This window comes from Acanthopagrus latus, chromosome 21 (assembly GCF_904848185.1).
Source record: "Acanthopagrus latus isolate v.2019 chromosome 21, fAcaLat1.1, whole genome shotgun sequence".
In the NCBI taxonomy this organism is placed as follows: Eukaryota; Metazoa; Chordata; class Actinopteri; order Spariformes; family Sparidae; genus Acanthopagrus; species Acanthopagrus latus.
Genome location: NC_051059.1, coordinates 11,185,310 through 11,207,659, shown reverse-complemented (window position 1 = coordinate 11,207,659; position 22,350 = coordinate 11,185,310). Strand labels below are relative to the sequence as shown.

Sequence of the window (22,350 nt, the reverse complement as noted above, 5' to 3'; positions counted from 1 at the left end):
TATCATAAATTTAAAAGGGATCTTGCATGCGTGCATGGTTCTCACAAATAAATGGAATCTGAATGTAATGAAAAAGCAAAAACCCAAGTCATATCGATATGATTAGAAATGTTTAATAGTACAATATTGCATTTAAAATCTTCCAAAGAGTAATTAACTTTAATCCTTTATATTCAGAGATTGTGTAGACAATAAGTAAAATGTTAAAAGATGAATATATGTTCTGTAGAAATTCTTGTGTAAACAGACATGCATGTGAATACAACAGGCAACATCGAGGTCAACAAAAATGACCAAGGTCATACACATAATGATAAGTTGATAACATAATTACTGTGACAGGCCTAATTGGTGAGTCAAAGACTGATCTGTCTTAGTCGTCAGTCACTTGTCTTTTCTGGGCAAATTTTTAGGTCAAGTTAGGCTGAAGTCACATTAAAGACATTACGCCAACACATGGTTAACACTTTTATTTAGTTTTTCCCCCTTCAAGCCTTCACACAAGCACTCTGGCAATAATGGTTTGGCTTTGCGAAGCGAAATCATTCCAAACAACCATAAACAGGGCAATATAATTGCCATTATCTCTTCTCATTTGTAAAATTAACAAGGCCACCATGACTGTGTGAAACATAACCCCGACATTGATAGACGAATAGTGTTTCATTTTAACTTGGTTTGTTTTGAGTTCCGGATTTGGAGGTACAGTTTTGCATGCAGTTATCCATCAGTGTGTGCGCACCACTGAGTACATGCAAAGCTAACCTCTTACACAAAGGGTTAACATGCAGAATAGAGACAAGTATGGGGCAGGATTGTGGTCTCCTATGCATGAAGAGAAATAATCTGATTAATTAAAGCAATGGCCTAGAAGGTTTTGAATGACGCTGAGCCTGGCTCAGTTTCGTTTCAACGATAAGCGCTCTACTGTACATCTATGTTATAGGAGATCTCAAGTGGATTGGTAATCCGGTTTCAAATTCAGTTTCCAGTGTGTACCTCTGTCCAGCCAAAGTTAGGGATGAAACTGTTGAGTGTGCAAATCAGCTATTAGAGATAGTTGATCTTTTTTTTTTTTAATCCAATTTTAATCGATTTTAATTGGCCATAATAAACTTATTTTTAACCATGGTGCTCAAAGTATGCCAGCCAGGGTGAACATCTACCAGCCACTGACATAAATGTCAGTGTTAATTTCTCACCCTGATGACAGCAGTCAAAAACATCCCATGGTGGGCTGTTAGACACTGGAGCTTCTTCATATCGCAAGTGAGCAAACTACAGACAGTCACAAATTAATAACAGTAGGGCTGCAACTGAGATTATTTTCATTGTTGATGATATTCTCATTTAATCCATTAGTTGTTGGTTCTATAAGATGTCAGAAATTGGTGAAAAATTTTGATCAGGGTCTCCCAAAGCCCTAAATGACTTGTCATGATGTGAATGTCTTGTTTACTCTAACACCCAAAGATATTCATTTTACTGTCACAGGTGAGCAAAACAAAAAGAGAAAATATTCATATTATAGCTCCTTTAATCAGAGAATTTGGGCTTTATTTTCTTAAATCATTCCTCAAAGCAATTCATCTATTTCCAAAATAGTTTCAATGGTTGACAACCTATTGATTAAGCGTTGTATCTCTAAACAATTGTCAGTTTCACTTAATGATATTTGCAGCTTGCATCAGTGAGGGAAAGTAGTACAAACACTTTGGAGTAAACATTGGTCACTTTGCTATTGTGCCGCTGTTTGAAAACTTTGTTTAAACTTTAATATTTTGTTGATGTTGCGGTTAAGAATAGCTTTCTTAATACTGTCTACAACTTTTTGCCACATCAGTTACTTTCTGACTCTCCTCATAGATATTATGTGAAACACTATAAACTATTAATTTATTCCATTGCTATTTTGTATGATATTATTTATAGAATTCTACAAAACCAAGACATATGTCTGGCATATCTTGTCTAAATTAATTTGTTTTTACTTGTGTTGGTCTTCTTAAAGCTATGTCCTCACTGAGCAGCTCTATTATTTAGCAAAATGTAGAATAATAGTTGGATCATGACTCTGTAAACGTCCAAAACCCATAATCAGTGTAAACAACACTTTTTCGCAGACCCTGCTTCCTGTGTGCAATTACTGCTGTAGCCTGTCGTTGAGTGATGGAAATATCTATTAATACTTTTGTTCTGTGAGAGGGAGGAATGCATAGGTAAACATGGAGAGAAAGGGAAATGGAGCAGAATGATGAAAAGCTTATAGACAAGGATAATGACAGATAGAAATGGGAACAAAAACATGGTGAAATTAATGGTGATAGAGGTTGGGGCTAAGAGGAGGAGGAACCAGCGAGGACAAGGCTTTTGAGGGCTAAGAGCTGGGATGGCAGGGCTGCTGAAGAGGATGAGAAATGGGGGTTTTGGGAGTTTATGGAGTGGAGGAGATGAAGAGGAGTTTTGAAGAGGAAGGTGATTTAGAGGTTTGGTTAGACGGAGGAAGAGACAATAGACACTGGGGGTATGTTTTTCCCGACATTTGCAGTGGTGGAAATAAGAGGTATAATAGAGCTAAGTGGAAGGGACCATAGCACAGAGAGGATGAGAAGAGAAAAAAGAAGAAATTGGGGTGGACTACTGGGGAAGATGAGGATTAGGGATGACGGTTTGTTGGAGGCCACAGCAAGGAGGAGAAAGAGGGGGATCAGGGCTCAATGCAGATGGGGGGATGTGAAGAGTGAGTAAAGGGGGGCAGGAGGAGGATAGATGGATGTGGGGGAGGAGGCCTTCAGAGGAGTGGCCATCTGTTGTTGCTGCTGTCCTGTGGTGAAGACTGTCGGCTCTTATAGCCAGGCCCCTTCCTTTGAACTTGAACAGAGCCATTTTTGTGTCTGTATGTATGAGACGGAGAGAGACAGACAGAGAGAGAGAGAGAGGCATACATACACACACAACTCCTACAATCTGAATCAAAACTAATCATCTGTTAAGCTTTTTCTACTCTATAAAATGTGCATCCATGAAGATGTCTCCAAATGCAGAAATAGCAGTTAGTGTCCGTTCACCTTCATTGTTATTACCGCCTATATAATCCATATTAACTCTGTCCCATCTGTCAATTCCCTTTCCTACTGTAAGTGATGCTGCCCATCCATTGTGTCATTAGTGTACTGTGGCTGTGATGTTTGAAGGAAATAAAAGAGCCCGTATTAGAAGATGATATGATGCTCCTTACTGTTGCAGTCAACACGGCTGATAGTCTCTTTGGTAACCACCGGTGTTTCTGAATTCAAGGCAGTTTGTCACCTCAGAATTACTGTAAGGCAGAAATTGCTCATCAGTGCACCACTGTAGTCAGTGCTGGTTCTGACTTTCACTCTGATCTCACGCAACTGAGAAAAATGTCTCCCTTCACTACCAACATACATCCCTATGCTGGCTTTAAAGGGGTCTTCGTCTCTGCATCACATGTCCGTGGGTTCAGTCTCAGAAGCTTGAAACTAAGTTCTCTCGGTAGTTACACAGAGGAGACTAAGCTAAGAAAATGCAAATAACAACGGTACAAGTGAGAGAAACACAGTATCCAGCCGAAAGGAAACACAAGAAAATAAGCAAGAAATTGAGACATTACTGTAGTGCACTGTGCAGCAACAAACCTCTGTTTTTTCTTCTTTATGTCACAAACACCAAGAATTCCTGCTTAACTCTAAGGAGGACACACTTCTTTTGATAAAAAGATGTCTCAGTGTATTTTTTTTCTCCTGGTAAATATCTATAGTTTTCAGGATGTTGTATTGAAGTTATCAAGGTGCTGATTTATAATGTTAGTGCAGTGGCATAGGTGTTATCAAGGCTCTCATAATGTGTCAGTGTGCAGCTCTGTTTTGCATTTATGTAAGATGCTTCCAAATGATTTACTGCACTTTATTCCTCACGTAAATGTTTGAATATGCACCTTGCTGTTGGAGGCTGTCTACCTATACACCCATGGGTATCAATTAAGCCTTGGATCTTGGAGCCTTGGAAACCACTGGATTAAAAACCTGCATCATGGTCTAATTATGTCTCTGGTGTCAGGAAATGAGTTAGCAAGTGTAGGTAGATAGATGTGTCTGCAGCTGCTCAGTCATCTGATGTGCTGTGGTTTGCAGGAGGATGTTTCCTATTTGCGTGCATATGACTGTATTCAGCAGAACTCAACTTCTCGGTAATTAATATACTGCATTGTGGCATCTCTGAAACCTGCGGTATAAAAGACCTCAGGTCACCTCGCCATCTCAAAGGCTCTGAAGTGTTAGGTGCAATGAATAGATACGCAGCAGGGTTACTGCTGGTCACTATTTAAACTATTTAATGTCTACCAGCATTTATTTAGAAAGAAAACTAATTTGTATTGCTTCAGTGGAGAGATTAAAAGTGTTATGAGCACTTTCAGAGGCTGTTTCATCTCATGAAGTGGACTGCAGTTATTTTTGGGAAACAAATGTCAGTGTGTTAGTAATTTCCCCAAATGCCTGTTTCTTGTAAGCATTTAAACATTGCTTGTTCTTAGTTTTCAAGAGTGACAGTACAAGGCACATTAGGAGTGTTCTGTTAAGGGTTTTTTTGTCCATATGTCCCCAACACACTACCAGTTAGACATGTTTGGTTGACGTAATTTGGTAGCATTTGGGGGGGTTTGTTGTTAAAACGCTAAATGTACAAATGCCCCATATGTACTCCAGATGAGTAGAGTGATCCTCATGGGCAAATGGACGTGTGCAGTTCCACGAGCGGAGATGAACACCTCTTTATGGAGTTCTCTTTCCTCATTGGATAAAGTATTTTATTGCATAAGCAGGGGGAGGAGATACATGTGTTACTGACTGTGCATTTTATAACAGGGATTACTTTTTGAATATAGAGCTATTTAACACACACTTACAGCAACTTTGAGTCTGTTCTTGCAGCCAAAATCATTTTTCCATGTTCTCCAGCCCAAACCACAGTGTCCCTGAGGTCCTCTCTTGACAGTCATTACAAACATACCAAATTCTGTTCAGAGAACTGGTTGGTATCTGGTATTTATTGTAAACAGGTTGTATTTTCATCTAATATTAGCCGCTTTTGTAATACACTGTGATCAAAGTGGTATTTCATTACATTGTTAGTGTCCTGAGATCTAAGAAACAAAACTATTTTACATCTGTTCCAGCCACAACACTGGAGCCTGCCGAAGTCAACGGCACACACTGTTCATTTCAGCAGGCTTCAGTGTTGTGTTCATGTCCTGACCTGTCTAGTGTTTGCTGGCCTTCAAATCAAGGCATGCTGGGATAGGCTCCAGCCAACCACGGATAGATGGATGGTGATGCCATCGCTATCTAACAATTAGATGGAAACTAAAATCCCGATGTACAATGATACAAAATTGATTGTGTAGCTCTGGATTGACACATCTACTTTGTCATGGCTGGTCAGCAGCGCCTGACCTCATTATTTGCTCTCTCTTATGTGCTGCCTTTCTTTTCTGCTTCCTCTGTTTGTTTGTTTTTTTTGTTTTTTTTAAACAAGTATCAATTTTAGCTGGTCAGGCCCTACCAATATTGACCTGAAAAATCAATATGTTTTTGCATATATTTAGCCTTTGTTCATTTGCACTTGACTGTGTTTGCAACATGTTTATATGTGGCATAATTTGACTGTTTTACAGGTACGTCATCGGGCTTCAGACCAAGTTATGGCTCTGAAGATGAACAAGCTCAGCAGCAACAGAGCTAACATGTTGAGAGAGGTCCAGCTAATGAACCGGCTTTCCCATCCAAGCATACTCAGGTTGGTAACTGAATTAATGATTGTCTTTTGAGCTGATCTTATTCTGTGAGAATGAACGTTCAGAAACCAACCTGGAGACCTAAAAGATTTTTATTTTCCATTTTTTTGTAGTAGTTGGTTGTTGACAGAAGTAAAAAGCAGATTTTTGGTGGTCATTACCTTTCATCATCTTGTGTCTAATCCCAAAGGCCTGTTATGTGTGAGTTCATAATAAGAGATTCAACATTGAGATGCTTTTAAGTAACTTGTAATGAGCTTGCTTTCATAAATTCACAGTAGGCTTTTTTTTAAAGGTCAAGAGTTAAGGTCACTGAGTAAGTGCTAATAATTAATAAAGAGTAAGTCCTAATTTTTTCCACACATGACACGACACATATTAGTCATTACTTATAGCCTGTTCCACTTTCAGTTATTAAATATATATTATGTTGCTATACGCCTCAACCCCTACATCTCTCACTTCAGTCTGTGGTTGTGACCTGTTTCCTTTGGGGTTGACTAGAAACTGTGTCAAACATAGAGCCTATTAACAATGGATTTTCTGAACTGCCAACTCCTGTTAGAGCTGCAGCAGCTGCCTTGAGGCAAAAAGCAAGGAGGACCCTTTCTGTCACAAGGGAGCTGGACGAGGCTATGAAAAATTAGGTTAATTTTTTTTTAGAGATTCCGGTCAGTGGTTAGTCAAAGAGGGCAAAGTGTGACATTGTGTGAGCCCCTCACACCTGTGTCTCTACTCCTCAAGTTCCCCTAGTTTCACCTCAGTATTTTATGAGCTGACCAGTCCCAGTAACATGAAGTGGGATGTCTTGAATATTAGACAGCTGATTGGCTTTTCCTCCTCAATATTCAAGGCACAGGCAGTCTTCGTTCTTGCTCAAACAAAATATGTCAAAACTTGTTTTCTTGTTAACTGGATGCTAACACTGTTTCTAAGAGTGATTGGTACAGCGACCTTATCAAGATATTACTACCAAAACTTGTTGCGAGTCCACTTAGCAAACACTTAGCCTTGACAGTGCTGCTGTTGTCACATTTATTATTATTTTTTTATTGCTTACACTGGTTCCACCAAACACCGGAAGTATCACCCATAGTCATGTCCCCAATAACCACCCCAGGAAACTTGCAGATTGTCCTGTGACTTTCATTGATACATTTCTCTACTGCATTTTATGTCCTGAATTCAGGATGGCTTAATTGCTGCACTGTCACTGCACTCATTTTATATATTTATCCACTTTATTTTCATTTTCTGTTTTTCTTTTTTTGCTCTAATGTACTTATTCACCAAACGTGCCTTGCTTTGTGTTTTACGACAGGAAGAGGAACGGTCGAAATAAAACTTTATAGTAAAGAGAATTCAGATCCAGGCAAGACTGATATTCTTTTTTTGTAGTAAACACTTTTTTTGTCAACTCCAGATTCTGCTTTCAGCTTCTAAGCGGGAGAGTTTGTGTTTATTAACATGCACATACATGCATAAATGCCTGCATGTGCACAGTATCTTTTTACAATGCCATCATTGTTGAGCAAGCCTGGTGGATTGTGTGTGTGTATGTGTCTGTGTGTTAACAAGCAGACACTGAGGGGGTCATTGTTCACTGAAATCCAACAAGGACCCACAAAGTTGACCTTTTTCATTGCCTCCAGAATTATGAGGCCTTCAACACTGCTGGTGAACAAAGTTGGTTCATATGTGGCTGTGCACACACACATTGTTTCACTTTAGTTGAAAGGGTGCATGGTCCCTCCTGGGTTAAGGATATTTTCCAGCCTTTAAGGCTCATGACCGTTGGTAATAAGCCATTAAAAGGTTGCATTGTCATCAAGCTAAAACAAGGCATTTTTAAAAATCTTTTGTCAGATATCATGAGATGGAAATACACACATACAGAAGTGAAAGAGCAGTTTGAAGGATTTTGCTTCTATTAAGTATGTAGAAATTGATAGGTAGAGGGAGAAATGGATGGAATGCAGGTGAAGCTGTTATTATCCTCCTGTTCGCAGACAGTTTCGCAGTCATCACTTGTCTGGTCTCGCCCACTGGAATCTTAATCCTTTCTTCACCATTCTTCCTGCTTTCTCTGTTTGCTCACAGATAAGGTCATCCAAGTGTTTTGCTCTTATATTACCACATTTTTTAGAACTGTGACCCTGTAGGACAAGATAAGCTAAAAGCTCTATGTACTGGGTTTCCTCCAAACTGCTCTTTAGATTCTTTGTATCTGATTTAATCAATTCCAATTAAATTCTAACCAATGTCCCCATCTTCATTGTGCATCCCTTTTGTCGTTTTGCAGGTTCAAGGGAGTGTGTGTCCATGAAGGCCAGCTTCACGCTCTGACAGAGGTAGGACAACACACAAACACACTGCTTCACATTAAAGTGTGTGTACAACTTATGTGAGATCAAAGTGTCTCTACTCTGGTACTTCATGTGTCTACATGTGAGAACTCATGCACTCGTGTGTGTGTGTGTATATCTCCTGCGCAATCCTACAGGTGAACATCATGTCATGCATGAAAACAACACAGAAGCACACTAGTCTGTAATTGTGGTAACCAAGAGAACTGAATGTTCTTGTGTATACATAATACTTAGGCTGTCTGTGTGTGTGTTTGTGTTTATGTATGTGTGTGTAGGGGAGAGAGATGGAAAGAGAGAGGGAGAATATGATACAGGCAGCTAATAAAATCCTCCAGAGATGCTTAATGTTAGGACATACACCATTAGGGTTACAGTGAGCAATATTTTCTGGGGTGCACAAAGCCTATATTTAACCTGTGTATGTTTATCTGTGTGTGTCTGAGTGAGTGTGCGAGAGAGGATAACCATTGATTATTCACAGAAAATGCTTGATAATGTACCAACAGTCAATAGAACCTAATGCCTAAATGATATGGGATTGATTTGAATGATTACATTGGTTTTTTTTTTTCTTTGTGGCTATCGCACTGAGCTTCTGCCAGGATTTTTGCAATAACTCATACGGTTAAAACAACATCACAGGACGACAAGCACAACTGAAAAAAACTAATCTGAATAACACTTAGGAGTCTGTAAATATCTTTCAGTTTATTTAGACCCATTAGCTATGTGTTGCTGTTCAGAACATTTTTACCATTGCTAAACGATGGATTGTAGATAAGAGAATGTTACTATAATAAAGGTAAATTACTGGCAGAGCTGAAACAGTAAGACAACCGACAGAGATTTAATCAACAACTATTGTGATCATTTTTCAGAAAATCCTGTAGGTTAGCTGGTTGCAGCTTTCTCGAATGGGAGTAATTACTACTTCTCCTCCTTGCATTCAGTTATCTATATTTCTTTTTGGCATTATGAAGACATCACCTTGTGATGAGTATTTTAAAAAAATCAAGTGCCTCCTTAAATTTTTTCTATTTCTTTCCATTCTTGCATCGTGATAGTAAGTGGCGGTGATGCACTTTGTTTGTTGTCACCATGCATAAAAGGGGAAAAAGAGGAGGAAGAAGAATACACAGTAATAAGTAGATAGCGAGCTGCTACCACAGTGTGTGGCAACTACAGTTGCACAAAATCATGTCAGAGGAGATGACTGATTTGAGCGAGGCACTCACGTATGTAAATATCCTAATATCATTATCATAAAATCTTTTAGCTACCATAATCGTATAATGAAAATGTTATATTGAGAAATAGCTGCTTCTCCTTCTTACATTATAGTAAACTATATTTTTGAGGGGTTTTTTAGCACAAAAACACATTCATGATGTATGTGTGCATACATTCACGCACATAAACTCAACTGCTGCATCAGTGGCTTAAGACGTATTTCTTTCAACACATTTATATTTGGAGACACATTCAACGGGCAAATGAATGTAAATGTGCACAAGTAGTACAGAATACACGATTCATCCCTCCCTGAAGAAAGCATACACTGTTAAAGATGCTTCTCACCGCACGCACATGTACTTGATTACAATGTTGCTCTGCACAATGAATGTGCTTGTTGTAGCCTTGACGAACAAAGACAAACACCAACTTTCTGCTGTTGTGTAACACATCACACATCCTATGATACCAGATTTACACTTAATTTACACAAACAAACAGACACTTTTTCCTAATACAGTTGCAGATTGAATCTGTGCATTGTAAGACACACGTGAATACACATGCACACAAGCTGCGGTAGGTCTGTATTCCTGCTGCAGGGTAAACAGATCCTGTTGTGTCGTGTCAGGACTAAACTGAATGCTCTGACCCTGGTAGCAACCTCATGCTGTTTTGTTACCTGACCCCCACTATGGGGCCGCGCTCAGAGGAAGTTGAGAATTAAATTACTGCATGGCCCCAAGCTACCTTAAGAAACTCACTGTCTCTCAAACACAGACACATGCAGATCCATGAACAAATGCAAAATACACTATAGCCAGCTGTTAAGTATTAAGTATTTTGCTTTTATGGCTACTTGGAAGATGAGTCTGAATCAATAGCTTTATGTGAATGATGTTTAGAATAATAAAAAGTAAAAACCCAGGTCCTCGTGAGCCACCCAACCCTCAACATAACATTACAAAATGTATGTAGAGATGCTTATCGGTACCAGGGGTTGAGCCAGCGAGATCGCACATATGATGATACCATAGTAGTCAGTGCACAAATGGACCATGGTGAGCATTTGTCATCCACAGGCAGCCAAAACTTGTTTATCTGTTCAGCCAATCATCAAATCATGTTGGGTCTGATTTAGTATTGTTGCACAGCTCTGATTCAGTCCCACTGTGCTGAAGGCTGAGATGTATCAGCATTTTCTTTGAGCTCTGTTCACAGTGTTGCATCTTAACATCACTTCCTCTGACAGTGACTATTTTTTGACTGCTGACTTCCTGAAAAACTCAAGCCGGAAAGCTTGTTTTGTTTCTATGACAGCCAGAAACCTTTTTATTATTACAACATTATTAAGATGCACAATAAATGAACAAGAAACCTGATAAATTTTGCAGCACCTACTAATGGGAACCATTGATCTTTAACATCAAACCTTGTTTTGTCTCCGCTGAATCTCAATCTAATGAACTTTTTATGGAAATGCTTCTGCAATCATAATCTGGGCTAATGGTAAATCATGACCCATGGCAGGATTATACTGCTGTTTGAAGCTACTCCCAGCAGCAAACAAGGTTTCTTTTGTTTGAGTCTTTCCAGGTTTTTTTTTTTTTTACCTGGATCACACACACACACACACACACACACACACACACACACACACACACACACACACACACACACACACACACTGTAGCAGAGCAATTTCCACAGCAGTTGACACCAACCGTATGTTTCTCATTTCCTCAGCACTCTACAGTATACCTGATCATGGCGAGGCACATGTATGGCTCCAACATGTGCTATGTCAAGTAATTACTGTGGTATATGAGTAACTCTACAAATAGGATAAAGGTAATTCCTGGGGGAAATGCCGGAATAAGAGGCTTTTTTTGAATATGAATAACTACAGCAGGTGCAGTCTCAAAGCATGTGATTGGCACTTTGGACAAGACACATTTTGCATTCGCTGCATATTCTGTCAGTGGGAGAATATATTGGGTGCTGTCTAGGAAGTTGGATTAGACCAAGTTTTACTTATCTTCAGTGGAGTTTTCCCCTACTTTTATCTATCCTGACCAGGAAGACAACAGATGTTGAACTCTGTGGCTACTGCGGAATTTGCTGGACAAATACCATAAGCCTCTGACGTCTTGAATTGGGGTCTCTGTGTGAGTGTGTATGGTTTTTTTTTGTTTTTTTTTGTGTGTGTGAAAACATTTAGTAGTACAAGACTGCAGTAAGCTCGAACTTTAGGATTATTACTTTATCTTTCTTCATACATTCTCAGAATTTGTTGGCATTTCATTATCTTATTGTCTATTTTTTTATTTACTTACTTTTTCTATTTAACGTGACTCAGTTTGAGTTGTATAATGTTTACCTCCAAGTTGACTACACATTTCATATTATTGATTTACTTGTAAAAAATTTAACCATATGTATTCCATATACTGCTTTTCTTGTCAATGTTCATTGACCATGTTGTTGTTTTTGTTGCCGCTAGATGGTGGAACACAAATCGGTAGCTGTATTTGTCCGTGGAATATTGATGTTGATTGCCTGGTTGGTAAAGCAGTTTTTCCAGCAGCATATTAAACTGTGATTTAGAGGGAATCAATTGAACATAAATCCAGTTATTCTGTCTCTTATTTATTTATTTATTTTATATATATTTATATTATATATAGTATAGAGAGAGAGACTCATTGTCTTTTCACCATCACTTAAGTGGTCGTGAAAGATGGTGTGACTTGGGGTGTAAAGCAAAGTGTGTCAGTTTCAGAAGAATTAATGGCATTTGTTGTCGGAGGGCAGCTCAGTGAGTTGATATAACTGCTCCAGGTTTTGGTTGCATCTTTCCGAGGCTCACTGAAAACATACAGTCAGTTTTTCATTTATTGTAAAAGTATGCTAGGATTAGATTTAATCCGACCAGAAGCCCAGTTTATTTTATAGCATGAAGAAGAAGAGACCTCCCTACTCTCACCAGCAGCCCCCTGTGCCCTAATTCTATGCCTGTCAGTCAAACCAATAACCACAGCTAAACCAGACCACTGTTTATCCCGTCTATCTAGTTAACCGTCATTGTCCAGGGTACGTGACGTGGGATTAGTGTGTCTGTGTGTTTGCATGCAAGCAGCAAGGTCAGACAAGTTCTTCTGGATCAAAGCCGACAGACCAAGTGAAGGAACCTGGATACTTTTAAACCCCACTGAGCTCATTTGTCCAGAAGCTTGTGCGATGATCAGACACATTCAAACACATTTGTGCACATAAGAAACTAGCAGTCCTGTCCATTTGAATTGGCTGCCAGTTTATATTCAGTCAGTTGGTCGATAAACCAGCAAGGCCCCAGGCAGGTAAGCCGTCTATGTCCCAATCAACCCACCAGTCATCAGTCATCCACTCCACTTTCACACCAACTGAATGAGGACATCTCACGTTTATTTCCTGTAAAAATGTGTTTGACAGACAGACTGTACACAGCCAGACAGGAATATTTTTCTGCTCAGAGTGTAGCAATTCAATTCCTGGTTGAAGAACATTTACTGTCAGTACTCAATTATTGTTTGACAAGCGTAATCCACCGTTTTTTTTTATTTGATATGTTTCAATATTTAACATTCAATTTCTAATATCTGTTTGATGCACCTGTTTTCAAATTATTTGAAATTGAAAACTGAAATGGTATATCTATTCATGTTTCACCTTTCCTTTTGTGTCAGTGTTTTTGTTAACATTTACCTACTTACTTATTTATATGTCTTTCTTTGTCTTCAGTACATCAATGGTGGAAACCTGGAGCAGCTTCTAGATAGCAACAAACACCTGAGTTGGCCCACAAGGGTGAAACTGGCCTGTGAGATCGCCAGCGGTTTGGCCTACTTGCACTCCAAAGGCATTTTCCACCGGGACCTCACCTCCAAGGTTAGCTAGACGAGCTTATTGATCGTTGAGAGAGAAACCACTGCTAGAAATACAACTGCAGGCCTTCTTGTGGTCCCAGAACACCAACGTAGCATTCTTTTGATATGTTTTTGATTTTATTTCCTTTGATAAATGGCAGCATTAACCAACTTTTATCATATGTAACGTATATATTACTCTTATACTCTTGTATAATATACATGTTACTCTTGTCTGTAGTGCTGTCTATTTTACTATCTAAATTGGTTTGCTTGAATTAATGAGTTTCAAAGATTTCAACTGTAGAAGATGTCTTCCTTCTCTTAATATAATGTAACTGGATGAAACTCGGCTTTTGGGGCTCAAAAAATTCAAACTCTTTACAGACATGATTATCTAGTTTCTCAAAGTAATACAGACTTTGTTGTGAGCAGTTTCATGTAGAAAAACTATTTTTGTGTGTAGCGTGCATATATACTCATGAATGCGAGGCTTGAGTTCATGACAGCACGGGATGCAAATAATAATGTAGTCCTCCTCAGATGAGCTTTAATGTTAAAAAGCTTAGTTAGCTAGCTTCTTTCCACGAATATGTGCAAGAGGTGCTTGTTACTGTTGGCAGATGTAGTTTCTGGTAGATACAAAATAGTTCTCCACTGAAACTTAGATTAAAACAGTCTATATGTAAAGGAAGCATTACAGGTAAGAGGAAAATATGTTTTGTTTTTTTCTTTTTCTCAGTGTGACCAGTTAAAGATGTTGGGTGTCTTGACACACTATTTGCTCTCTTACTTGTAGACTTGTTAACCTCTCTGTAGGAGCACAGTGTTACACTCAGATGTGATAATCTGCATCGGGCAGCTTCTAGTTTTACAGCTTGACCTGGAACCATGTCGACATGGAACTGGGAGAGGACAGGGACAGTTTGCACTCTGCTGCAAACTTGTATTAATTTCCTGTTGAGGCCTATAATTGTTCCTCTACAGAAGAAAAGAGTTCAGCTCAAGTGGGAATTTAAACAACTTCAATTTCCTTATGACACATATCTTAGTCATGAAACCCCAATGCACAAAGCAACCTTCCCTCTGTTTTTCAAATACTTGGAGTATTGTAATAATATACTTTATATGTTCTATTTACGCTCCCCTTCCAACTTTCTCCTAAGTTTTAGAGATTATTCTGTATTTTTATAAAGCTACATGCCAATATACTCATCCCTTATAAAGGAGTTATCAACTATTAATTCACAAGTGCAAGAAATTCTCCAGAAGTAAGGCCTTGAAATTTATACAGTACATAGAGTGCATTTTATGATACAAAGACTGATGGGAAGGGTGACAGTGTAAGACAAGTAAACAAAATGTACCTAACACATTGAATGTACCTTACATTAATTTAATACCAGGGCGAAACACGCTTACCCTAGATGTAGAATGGAAACAAAGTTGGAGTCTTCATGTATAGACATATCACAAGTTTGCGCAAGTTGAATGACAGAGAATATATAAATGATTTATGAAAATTACTCAACATCAACATTGAGCTCAAAAGAATAAATATCTGCTGATACCAAATGACATTATGTATACTGCCACAATACACAGGATTTTGCGCATGTCAGCAGATATTTTTTTACAGTATTATTATTAAGATTCACAGATACTTCCTTTTGAGGGTGAAGAGGAAGAGTTCAAACGTGACAGCAACAAATTTCCTGTTCACTTTTTCTGTTGTACATAGAAGGAGAATGTAAAGTTAAATCAAACTGAAGGCTTAAGTTCAATAAGGAAGTCCAGGGTTGGCCACAAAATGTTTTTTTTTTAATTCCTCTGTGTCAGTATCACAAGTTCCTCAACCGAGCGTGTGTGATAATGATGCCAATGTTTTGCTTTATCCACAGAACTGTCTGATCAAATGTGATGACAATGGCTACGCAGCGGTGGTGGGAGACTTTGGCCTGGCAGAAAAGATCCCCACAAATGCGTAAGGATCTCTCCACTAATTACTGCTCTACATAAATATACCCAGTCCTGGATAATTAAATAATGACCAGGACCTCAGTGAAACATTTGGAAGCTCATTTCTCTTACTCCAAGTTCTTCACTTGAATTATATACAAATACACTGTGATATAATAATGTTACAAAAACAAAAACAGTTACACTGCAATAGAAATTTTAGGTCATACGGCCAACCATCAGTCGGTAATTAATATTAAGTCAAAAAACTGAATGGATTATCCTTGTAGCTCTATTTGTGAGAACTTTGTAGCCTCTTTTAGCTCACAGTTTTGATTTTTAGCGGCATAGTTCCTCCTTGATTGAGGTTCAGCCACTCCAATCAACCCCTGTGTGCCCAAGGATTACACACACATTTATGTAAACTACTTGCCAGTCAGGGTAACGGTAAACATACAGTTAGCGAGTGGCTGGTATACAAAAATACCGTATTTGACCCTGAAGATGACATGGTGGGCCCATTGATACTTTGGAAGCCTGTCTAGGGAAGGAGTGTCACATCTGGTGCAACTTATTTTAATTAACTATAAAGAGAGAAAATGTCAGGTCAGAAGATGTTTATTCCACCATGTGACTGTCATTTTTCCATGTCTATTTTTTTTCTGTTATTTCTCTTTACAGCTGTCTGTAAGTCACTTCAGTGTGTTCCTCCTCATACCTGGCACAGTTATTTATTACCACGTGTCTAATATGGACATTAATAGCAGGCTGTATAGTTCCCATTCTCCTTTTTAGTGTTGTGATAACAGGAGGATACTATCAGAGCAGGGTTTTGGTTTTGTGTTCGGGGGGGTTCTTCTCTGTTCTTTAATGTCTATAATCTCATATATGCATGTGTTTGTGGTTATGTAAACATGTATGAATAATACACAGAATGATGCCACACCTAACACTTTCTGCTAAGTGATAAGGTGTGGTCCGACTTCACCCAGTCTGAATCCAAACAGAGCGAGAGCTACTGAATTTAAAGGATTATAGAGTAAGAGTCATTATACAGACTAAGTGACATCATTTTAAAAACTGATTGTAAGGTCAGACAGCAGTCATTCTCTGCCTGGTACAGTTTAAAACTGCAATTATGTGTGAACTAGAGGGAACACACAGAGGAAGAGGGTAATTTTAAGTTAAAATGCCACCAAGGCAGAGCGGGCTACTTTTTTCATATTTGCATGTTTGCGCTGATGCTCTTTATCAAGTTCCTTTATCCCGCATGGAGTTCGTACTAATGTTAGCCATGGTCGACATTAGTTTGCATGCTCCCACAAATGCTCTCAAACTGTCTTTTTCGAGTGGATTACCTCAAATGTAATGAAACGCTTCTGTTACTGGCAATCTTCATTTATACAAAACATAAACAGGGGTTCGGTCAGGGTTTTCTTCCAGGTGGTGCGCTGAACTTCTTTCACTTATTGAAACAAAGATTGGTGTCAAGTTTGCTCTGCCTACATGATTTTATTTATTCTGCCAGGAAGGTTACATTTCCCCCTTGTCCATTTGTTGATTGATTTGAACGTCAGAGCCTCTGAAATTTCTCGAATTGTCTGACATGTGACATGACTTCCTCTTTATAAGAGATCAGATACATTAACATGTGTTACGTAATTTACAAACGTGTCTGTTTGTGTTGTGTGTGTGTGTGTGTGTGTGTGTGTGTGTGTGTGTGTGTGTGTGTGTGTGTGTCTGTGTGTAGTGCTGAACGGGAGAAGCTTTCAGTGGTCGGTTCCCCTTTCTGGATGGCTCCGGAGGTGCTGAGAGATGAACTCTACAATGAAAAGGTAGAGTACCCATCTTAGACCTTTGACCTTTGCAATTGCAGAAATGAATACCAAGTGGTGGAATTACTTCATTAGCTGCGATGGTGTGAAAACATACTGAAATAAAATTACATTAAATGAGTGTTGATTAACTTAAACACTTTGGGAAAATGGATCATAATAGCAACAAAAAATACACTATGTAACACTGATGATACAGAGAAAATAATCATTTGAGATGAGTTGGACAGTTTTCATTGGTCATTGAATGTAAAATTGTGGAATTTAGTGAGTTGTATTTCGGACAGCGGAGGACAGAGAGTTTGGTACATTCTTAGCAGAAATTAGGTTATATATTCGATTTCCTCAAATGTTTCAACTTACAAAAAAACAGCAGTTCAGCATTTTTGAAAAAGGAATGAAAGGGGAGGAAACTTTACTAGAGTTTCCATGTCTTGTTTGTGTGTCCGTTTTCAGGCGGACGTATTCTCTTATGGGATAATCCTGTGTGAGATCATTGCAAGAGTCCAGGCTGACCCCGACTTCCTCCCACGCACTGAGGTGAGTGCTCGTCTACTTTTCACCTCTTCTTCATCCTGCAACCCTGGAATGCTCCGTCTGCCTGTTTGCTATGCATGCAGGTTGATGAGCAAAAACTGTAACAGAACTTCAGTTATCACCTGATATTATGGCCAATTATAACTCAGCACAAATATAGTGGTATCTGATATCCACCAGAGAGGACTGACTGTTGCTCTGTACATGCCTAGCATGAGATTGCATGTTTATTGTTTAATATGCAAAGAAGGAACCCAGAAGATGGTATATATTTTACATAATTTACATAATTTAATAAGAGATTTACATTTTGAAACCTGCATAGACCTTCCTTTCTATCACACACTATGCGTTATTTTACATTTCAGTCGACTGATAGAGCCAAATGCAAACTTGGCAGTCAGCAGTGCGGTATCAGAGGGCTTAGTTTGACATGAAGCTAGTTTTGGCAGAAGATTTGCTGTATGTCAAACATCTTTCTGTCTCTGTCTTTATCCCACTTTTGGAATAATAAATAAGAATTTCCTGTTTAACTTTCACGTATCTAAATCTTTTTGTCTCTGTCTTCTCTCCACCACCTGACCAGAACTTTGGCCTGGACTATCACACGTTCCAGCACATGGTGGGAGACTGTCCGCCTGATTTCCTACAGCTGGCTTTCAACTGCTGCAATGTGAGTCCACCACCACTCAGGTCCAATCCAGTCTGTCTCAGTCTCTGTCAATTAAGATGTTACTGTCTTGTAACAGTCTGTATTCACTTGTAAAAGAGCTGAAGAGTGACAGCAACAAGTCAATCTATGATCAAAGATGTTTTCTCTTGCCTGTCTGTAGTGCTTTTAATCCATCCTGGCTGTTTTGGTGTGAGTTGCAGAGTTTTGGAGATATTGGCCGTCGGGATGTCTGCCTTCTCTCCAATAAAAAGGAGCTAGATGGCACTTGGCTTGTGGTGTTTCGAAAAGCCAAATGAATACATTTGTGAGCAGTTTCATGAAGGAACTAATTTCTATCTACCGATCTTCAACTGGCAACTGGATACAGAAGGAAGCGTTGATCTACTCATGTGCTACAGGGCTGCAAACTCTGCCAACTAAACTAGCTAACATCACAGATGCCATTACTGTCGACGTTCTGCACTGTCAAGGGCAAGAGCCTCTGGTCCATGAGAAGATGCATTCTTCCTTCTGTGTGGTGATTCGGTTGGTGGGTGATGTTCGGCAGAAAGAAAATAGTTCTGACACGAAGCTGCTCACAACAAGGTCTGTGGATTACCTTGAATAACCAGGTCATGATTTCTGAAAGGAGATATTTGATGATGAGTTTTTCAAATGTATTTGTTTGGCTCCACAGCACCACTAGCCGAGTGCCATCTAGTTTCATTATATTCAAGAGAAGGCCGACATGTCTATGGCAGATATCTAGATAGATAAATAGCACTACATGTAAGAGAAAAATAATTTATTTTTGATTTTGGGGTGAACTGTCCCTTTAAGTTGATATACTCTACAACATTAAGGTGTTCACGACAGTCTTCTCCCTGTGTTGCAGAGAGAACTTCTGAGCTGGGTCATCTTGGTTTCCACAGTTTCATTTTGTTCAGTCAATCTGATTATCTGAATAATCTGATTAAACTCACTGTCCAGGGGGTCTTATGTTCACTTAAATCTAGATCAGATACGTGCCAGACTCATAATCTAACATCGTTGTGTTGTTAAATTTAGTGACTGTTGAAATGAAAAAGAATATTTAATGAACCGAATCAAATATAGATTTTCATGAGTTCAGTTTTACCCACACTATAGTCACTGGAGTAGAATTTAATGCCTTTTTCCCTCTGTCATACTTAGAAACCACAGAGGATGAGGGCTTTAAAGATTTTGGAGCACCCAGCTGATTGATCCTGTATTGACTCCCTCCATCCCCTCTTATCCTTGATTGTCTCATTTTTATCATCCTTGTCTCCCTCACTGTCGAATTTCATTTTCTTAACAGTCAGTTTTATAGTTTTTCTTTTGTCCCCCATCTAACATTTGAAATGGACAGTAATCTTGTTGATGTGTGTTTTCCTTTTCCGTCAGTATACACTGATGAGTGCAATCCATCCTCTCGCACCAAGCTACTGTATTTTAATCTCATCCATCTCTATATCTCCATTTATTCTCCTCTTCAGATGGACCCTAAACTCCGTCCATCCTTCCCAGACATTGTCAGGAACCTGGAGGAGATTCTCGCACGCCTTAAAGTTGAAGAGATGGAGCACGAGTGTGTCTCACTCAGTGGTGACATCGACAAGAAGACCATACCCAAAGGTAACAGCACTTCAGCTTCAGATCATTTCAGCTTCAGCTCTCCAGTCACTAGAGTCACCTCCCTTGTTTACAGAGGCTGCCTGTAAAGTCCTTTAATAGACAGTAGTAGGAAGGGGGAGCTGTAATCAAAGCAAGGCCACCTATTTTATATTCTTCCGTTCTATGCTTTCACCCCTCTTTATCAATGCTTACAGGCTCTGCTTGTACTACACTCCAATCCACTCAAATAAGTGTTCAGCCTGACAGAAACTTCCCTCCTCTCCTAATGACAGTTCCCCTTTAGAAAGCACATTGTTTGTTCCCCGATTGTCCAGTTAGCTATGATCCTGTTTACTCTCTCCTCACCCAAACATACAACCACATTTGTTCAGGCCAGATCTTTACTTAATTTACTGCTTGGCCCCACAATGACGTTGTCAGGAGAGGAAAGGGCCATCTGCTGACAATACTATCGTCATTCTAACTCGAGTGGATGGTGTAGACCCCATCACAGCTATAATGACAACGCTGTGGGGAATGATATACTGTAGTTATGATAACTGTCAGAGCGATTTGATGAATGATAGAGACACTGGGAGTTGATAAAAATCCATCTGAATCAACAGGGCATTCACAGAGTTTGATTCTGGGGACATTTTTTTTTACAAAGTAATGTCTTAGCAGTCCTTATAATGTTGGCTGACCTTGTTTATGTAAGCTAATTGAGGGCTTTTTGGAAACACTTTTTGACCTTCTATGGTGCTAGTTACTGAGTCTTGGTTATTTACAAAACACATTAAAGACTTATAAAACATATACTGGGCTGCAAGTTACATTTAAACATTTAAATATCATTTTACCTGAGACATGCTGCCATAAGGTCTTTGCCACAGATAGCAGCTCTGGAGTTCGTTTTGTCCTTATACGTCCTCTTGACGATCACCAGAATAATTCAATTTGACTTGAAAAGTATGAATAAAATTTACACTCGTAACAGTGTTGGATTTCTCTGCAACGTACAGCAGTAGCAGTTCGTCAGTATCCAACACAGATGGATAGCACAGTTAAGTTTCAGATTACTAGTTATCTTGATTAAAAACGTAATGTAATGTAGGTATTTTAATAACATCATCAAAGAAGTTGAACCTTTTGTCACTTTGATCAAATGGGTGATTTAAACCGGACAATAATTGTTAATAAAAAGTAAATAATGTAGCGTACCAGATGGCCACTGATAAAACATAGAGCTAAATTACGCCTTGAACACATAAATATCAATGAAATCAATCAGTTGAATCATTGTGAGCAATATTGATTTAACTGACAGAGAGGTGGTGGAAAGAGCTAATATCTTAATTTCCACTTTAATATCTGTATACCCTGTTCTTTGCACCTCAGTAGGTTATTCAAGTTCAAAGTTAAATAATGCATCACACACTTCAGAGTTCTTAGTAATAGTACGAACTTCATCTTAACTTGGGAGGAAAACTGGTCTGAGATCAACATTCCTATTTTGAGATACTTGATCCATGCAAGCCAGGTTTCACTTCTAATTTGGTCCAGCGTACAGCTGCCTGCATGTCTGACCATCATTAAGTCAGGACGCAGTAATGTTTTTGTTAAGACCGTCAAACTGCTCCTCCTCCTCAGTACTACAGTTTATGAAGAAGAAGAGCGCAAACACATGACATCAACATCTGACATCACAGGAGCAGAACTGATTTATGCTAGTGACTTAAGTGGTTTCTTACATCTGGTGTTGTGTTGTAAAATCTGGCTAACAAGGTTTATAAAACAGTCTGGGCCTGTTGACATAAGAAATATCTGTTATGTGGCTGTGATTATGTTAAAACATGGCCTGGATCTGACAGGTCTCACTCCCTCTCTCTCTCTTGCTCTCTGTCCTCATCCTCCAGCTCAGTCTCTCTCTGTTTGCCTGATAGCATCAGTATTTCCTGAAAACCAGGATTATCCTCATAGTAGGACATCTTTCTGTTGCATAATAGCCTTTTATCCAAATATTTTTGTAGAGAAGCTTTTTTGGTCCTCGTGAGTGGCATGAGTAATTCCTTCAGGTATTTCCTGTCTTGAAAGTGATACCCGATCCCTCAGAAGTTTAAAAAAACTAAAAACTAGGATAATTTTAGATGTTTTCTTAATTAGCTCATGTGTTTATTATACTAGTCATCTTTTTGGATAACTGATTTTGTAAACAAAGGAAGGTGCTATTTACGTTATTTTATGGATGTTGTTGTTCTTGTGATCTCTACAAACTGGGACTTTTTATCTATATCTGTCACCCACAATCCCATCTTTTAAATTTTGTGAGAGTATTACGACCCAACCCCACTTCAGAGGACATTTCTGTCTTTAATAATCTCATCCAGAGTTTTTGGAAACATTTGAAGAA

At 38.9% G+C, this 22,350-nt stretch overlaps 1 protein-coding gene across 1 annotated transcript in view; it reads left to right on the top strand.

Annotated features, from left to right (window-relative positions):
• tesk2 (testis associated actin remodelling kinase 2) overlaps positions 1-22,350 on the top strand; it is a 29,538-nt gene that overhangs the window by 5,019 nt on the left and 2,169 nt on the right. The window contains exons 4-11 of the mRNA XM_037084637.1: positions 5,696-5,817; positions 8,118-8,166; positions 13,198-13,344; positions 15,224-15,306; positions 17,032-17,116; positions 17,573-17,656; positions 18,240-18,326; positions 19,823-19,961. Of these exons, the coding sequence (XP_036940532.1) occupies positions 5,696-5,817; positions 8,118-8,166; positions 13,198-13,344; positions 15,224-15,306; positions 17,032-17,116; positions 17,573-17,656; positions 18,240-18,326; positions 19,823-19,961 (796 nt within the window). The remainder of the gene's footprint in view (positions 1-5,695; positions 5,818-8,117; positions 8,167-13,197; positions 13,345-15,223; positions 15,307-17,031; positions 17,117-17,572; positions 17,657-18,239; positions 18,327-19,822; positions 19,962-22,350) is intronic.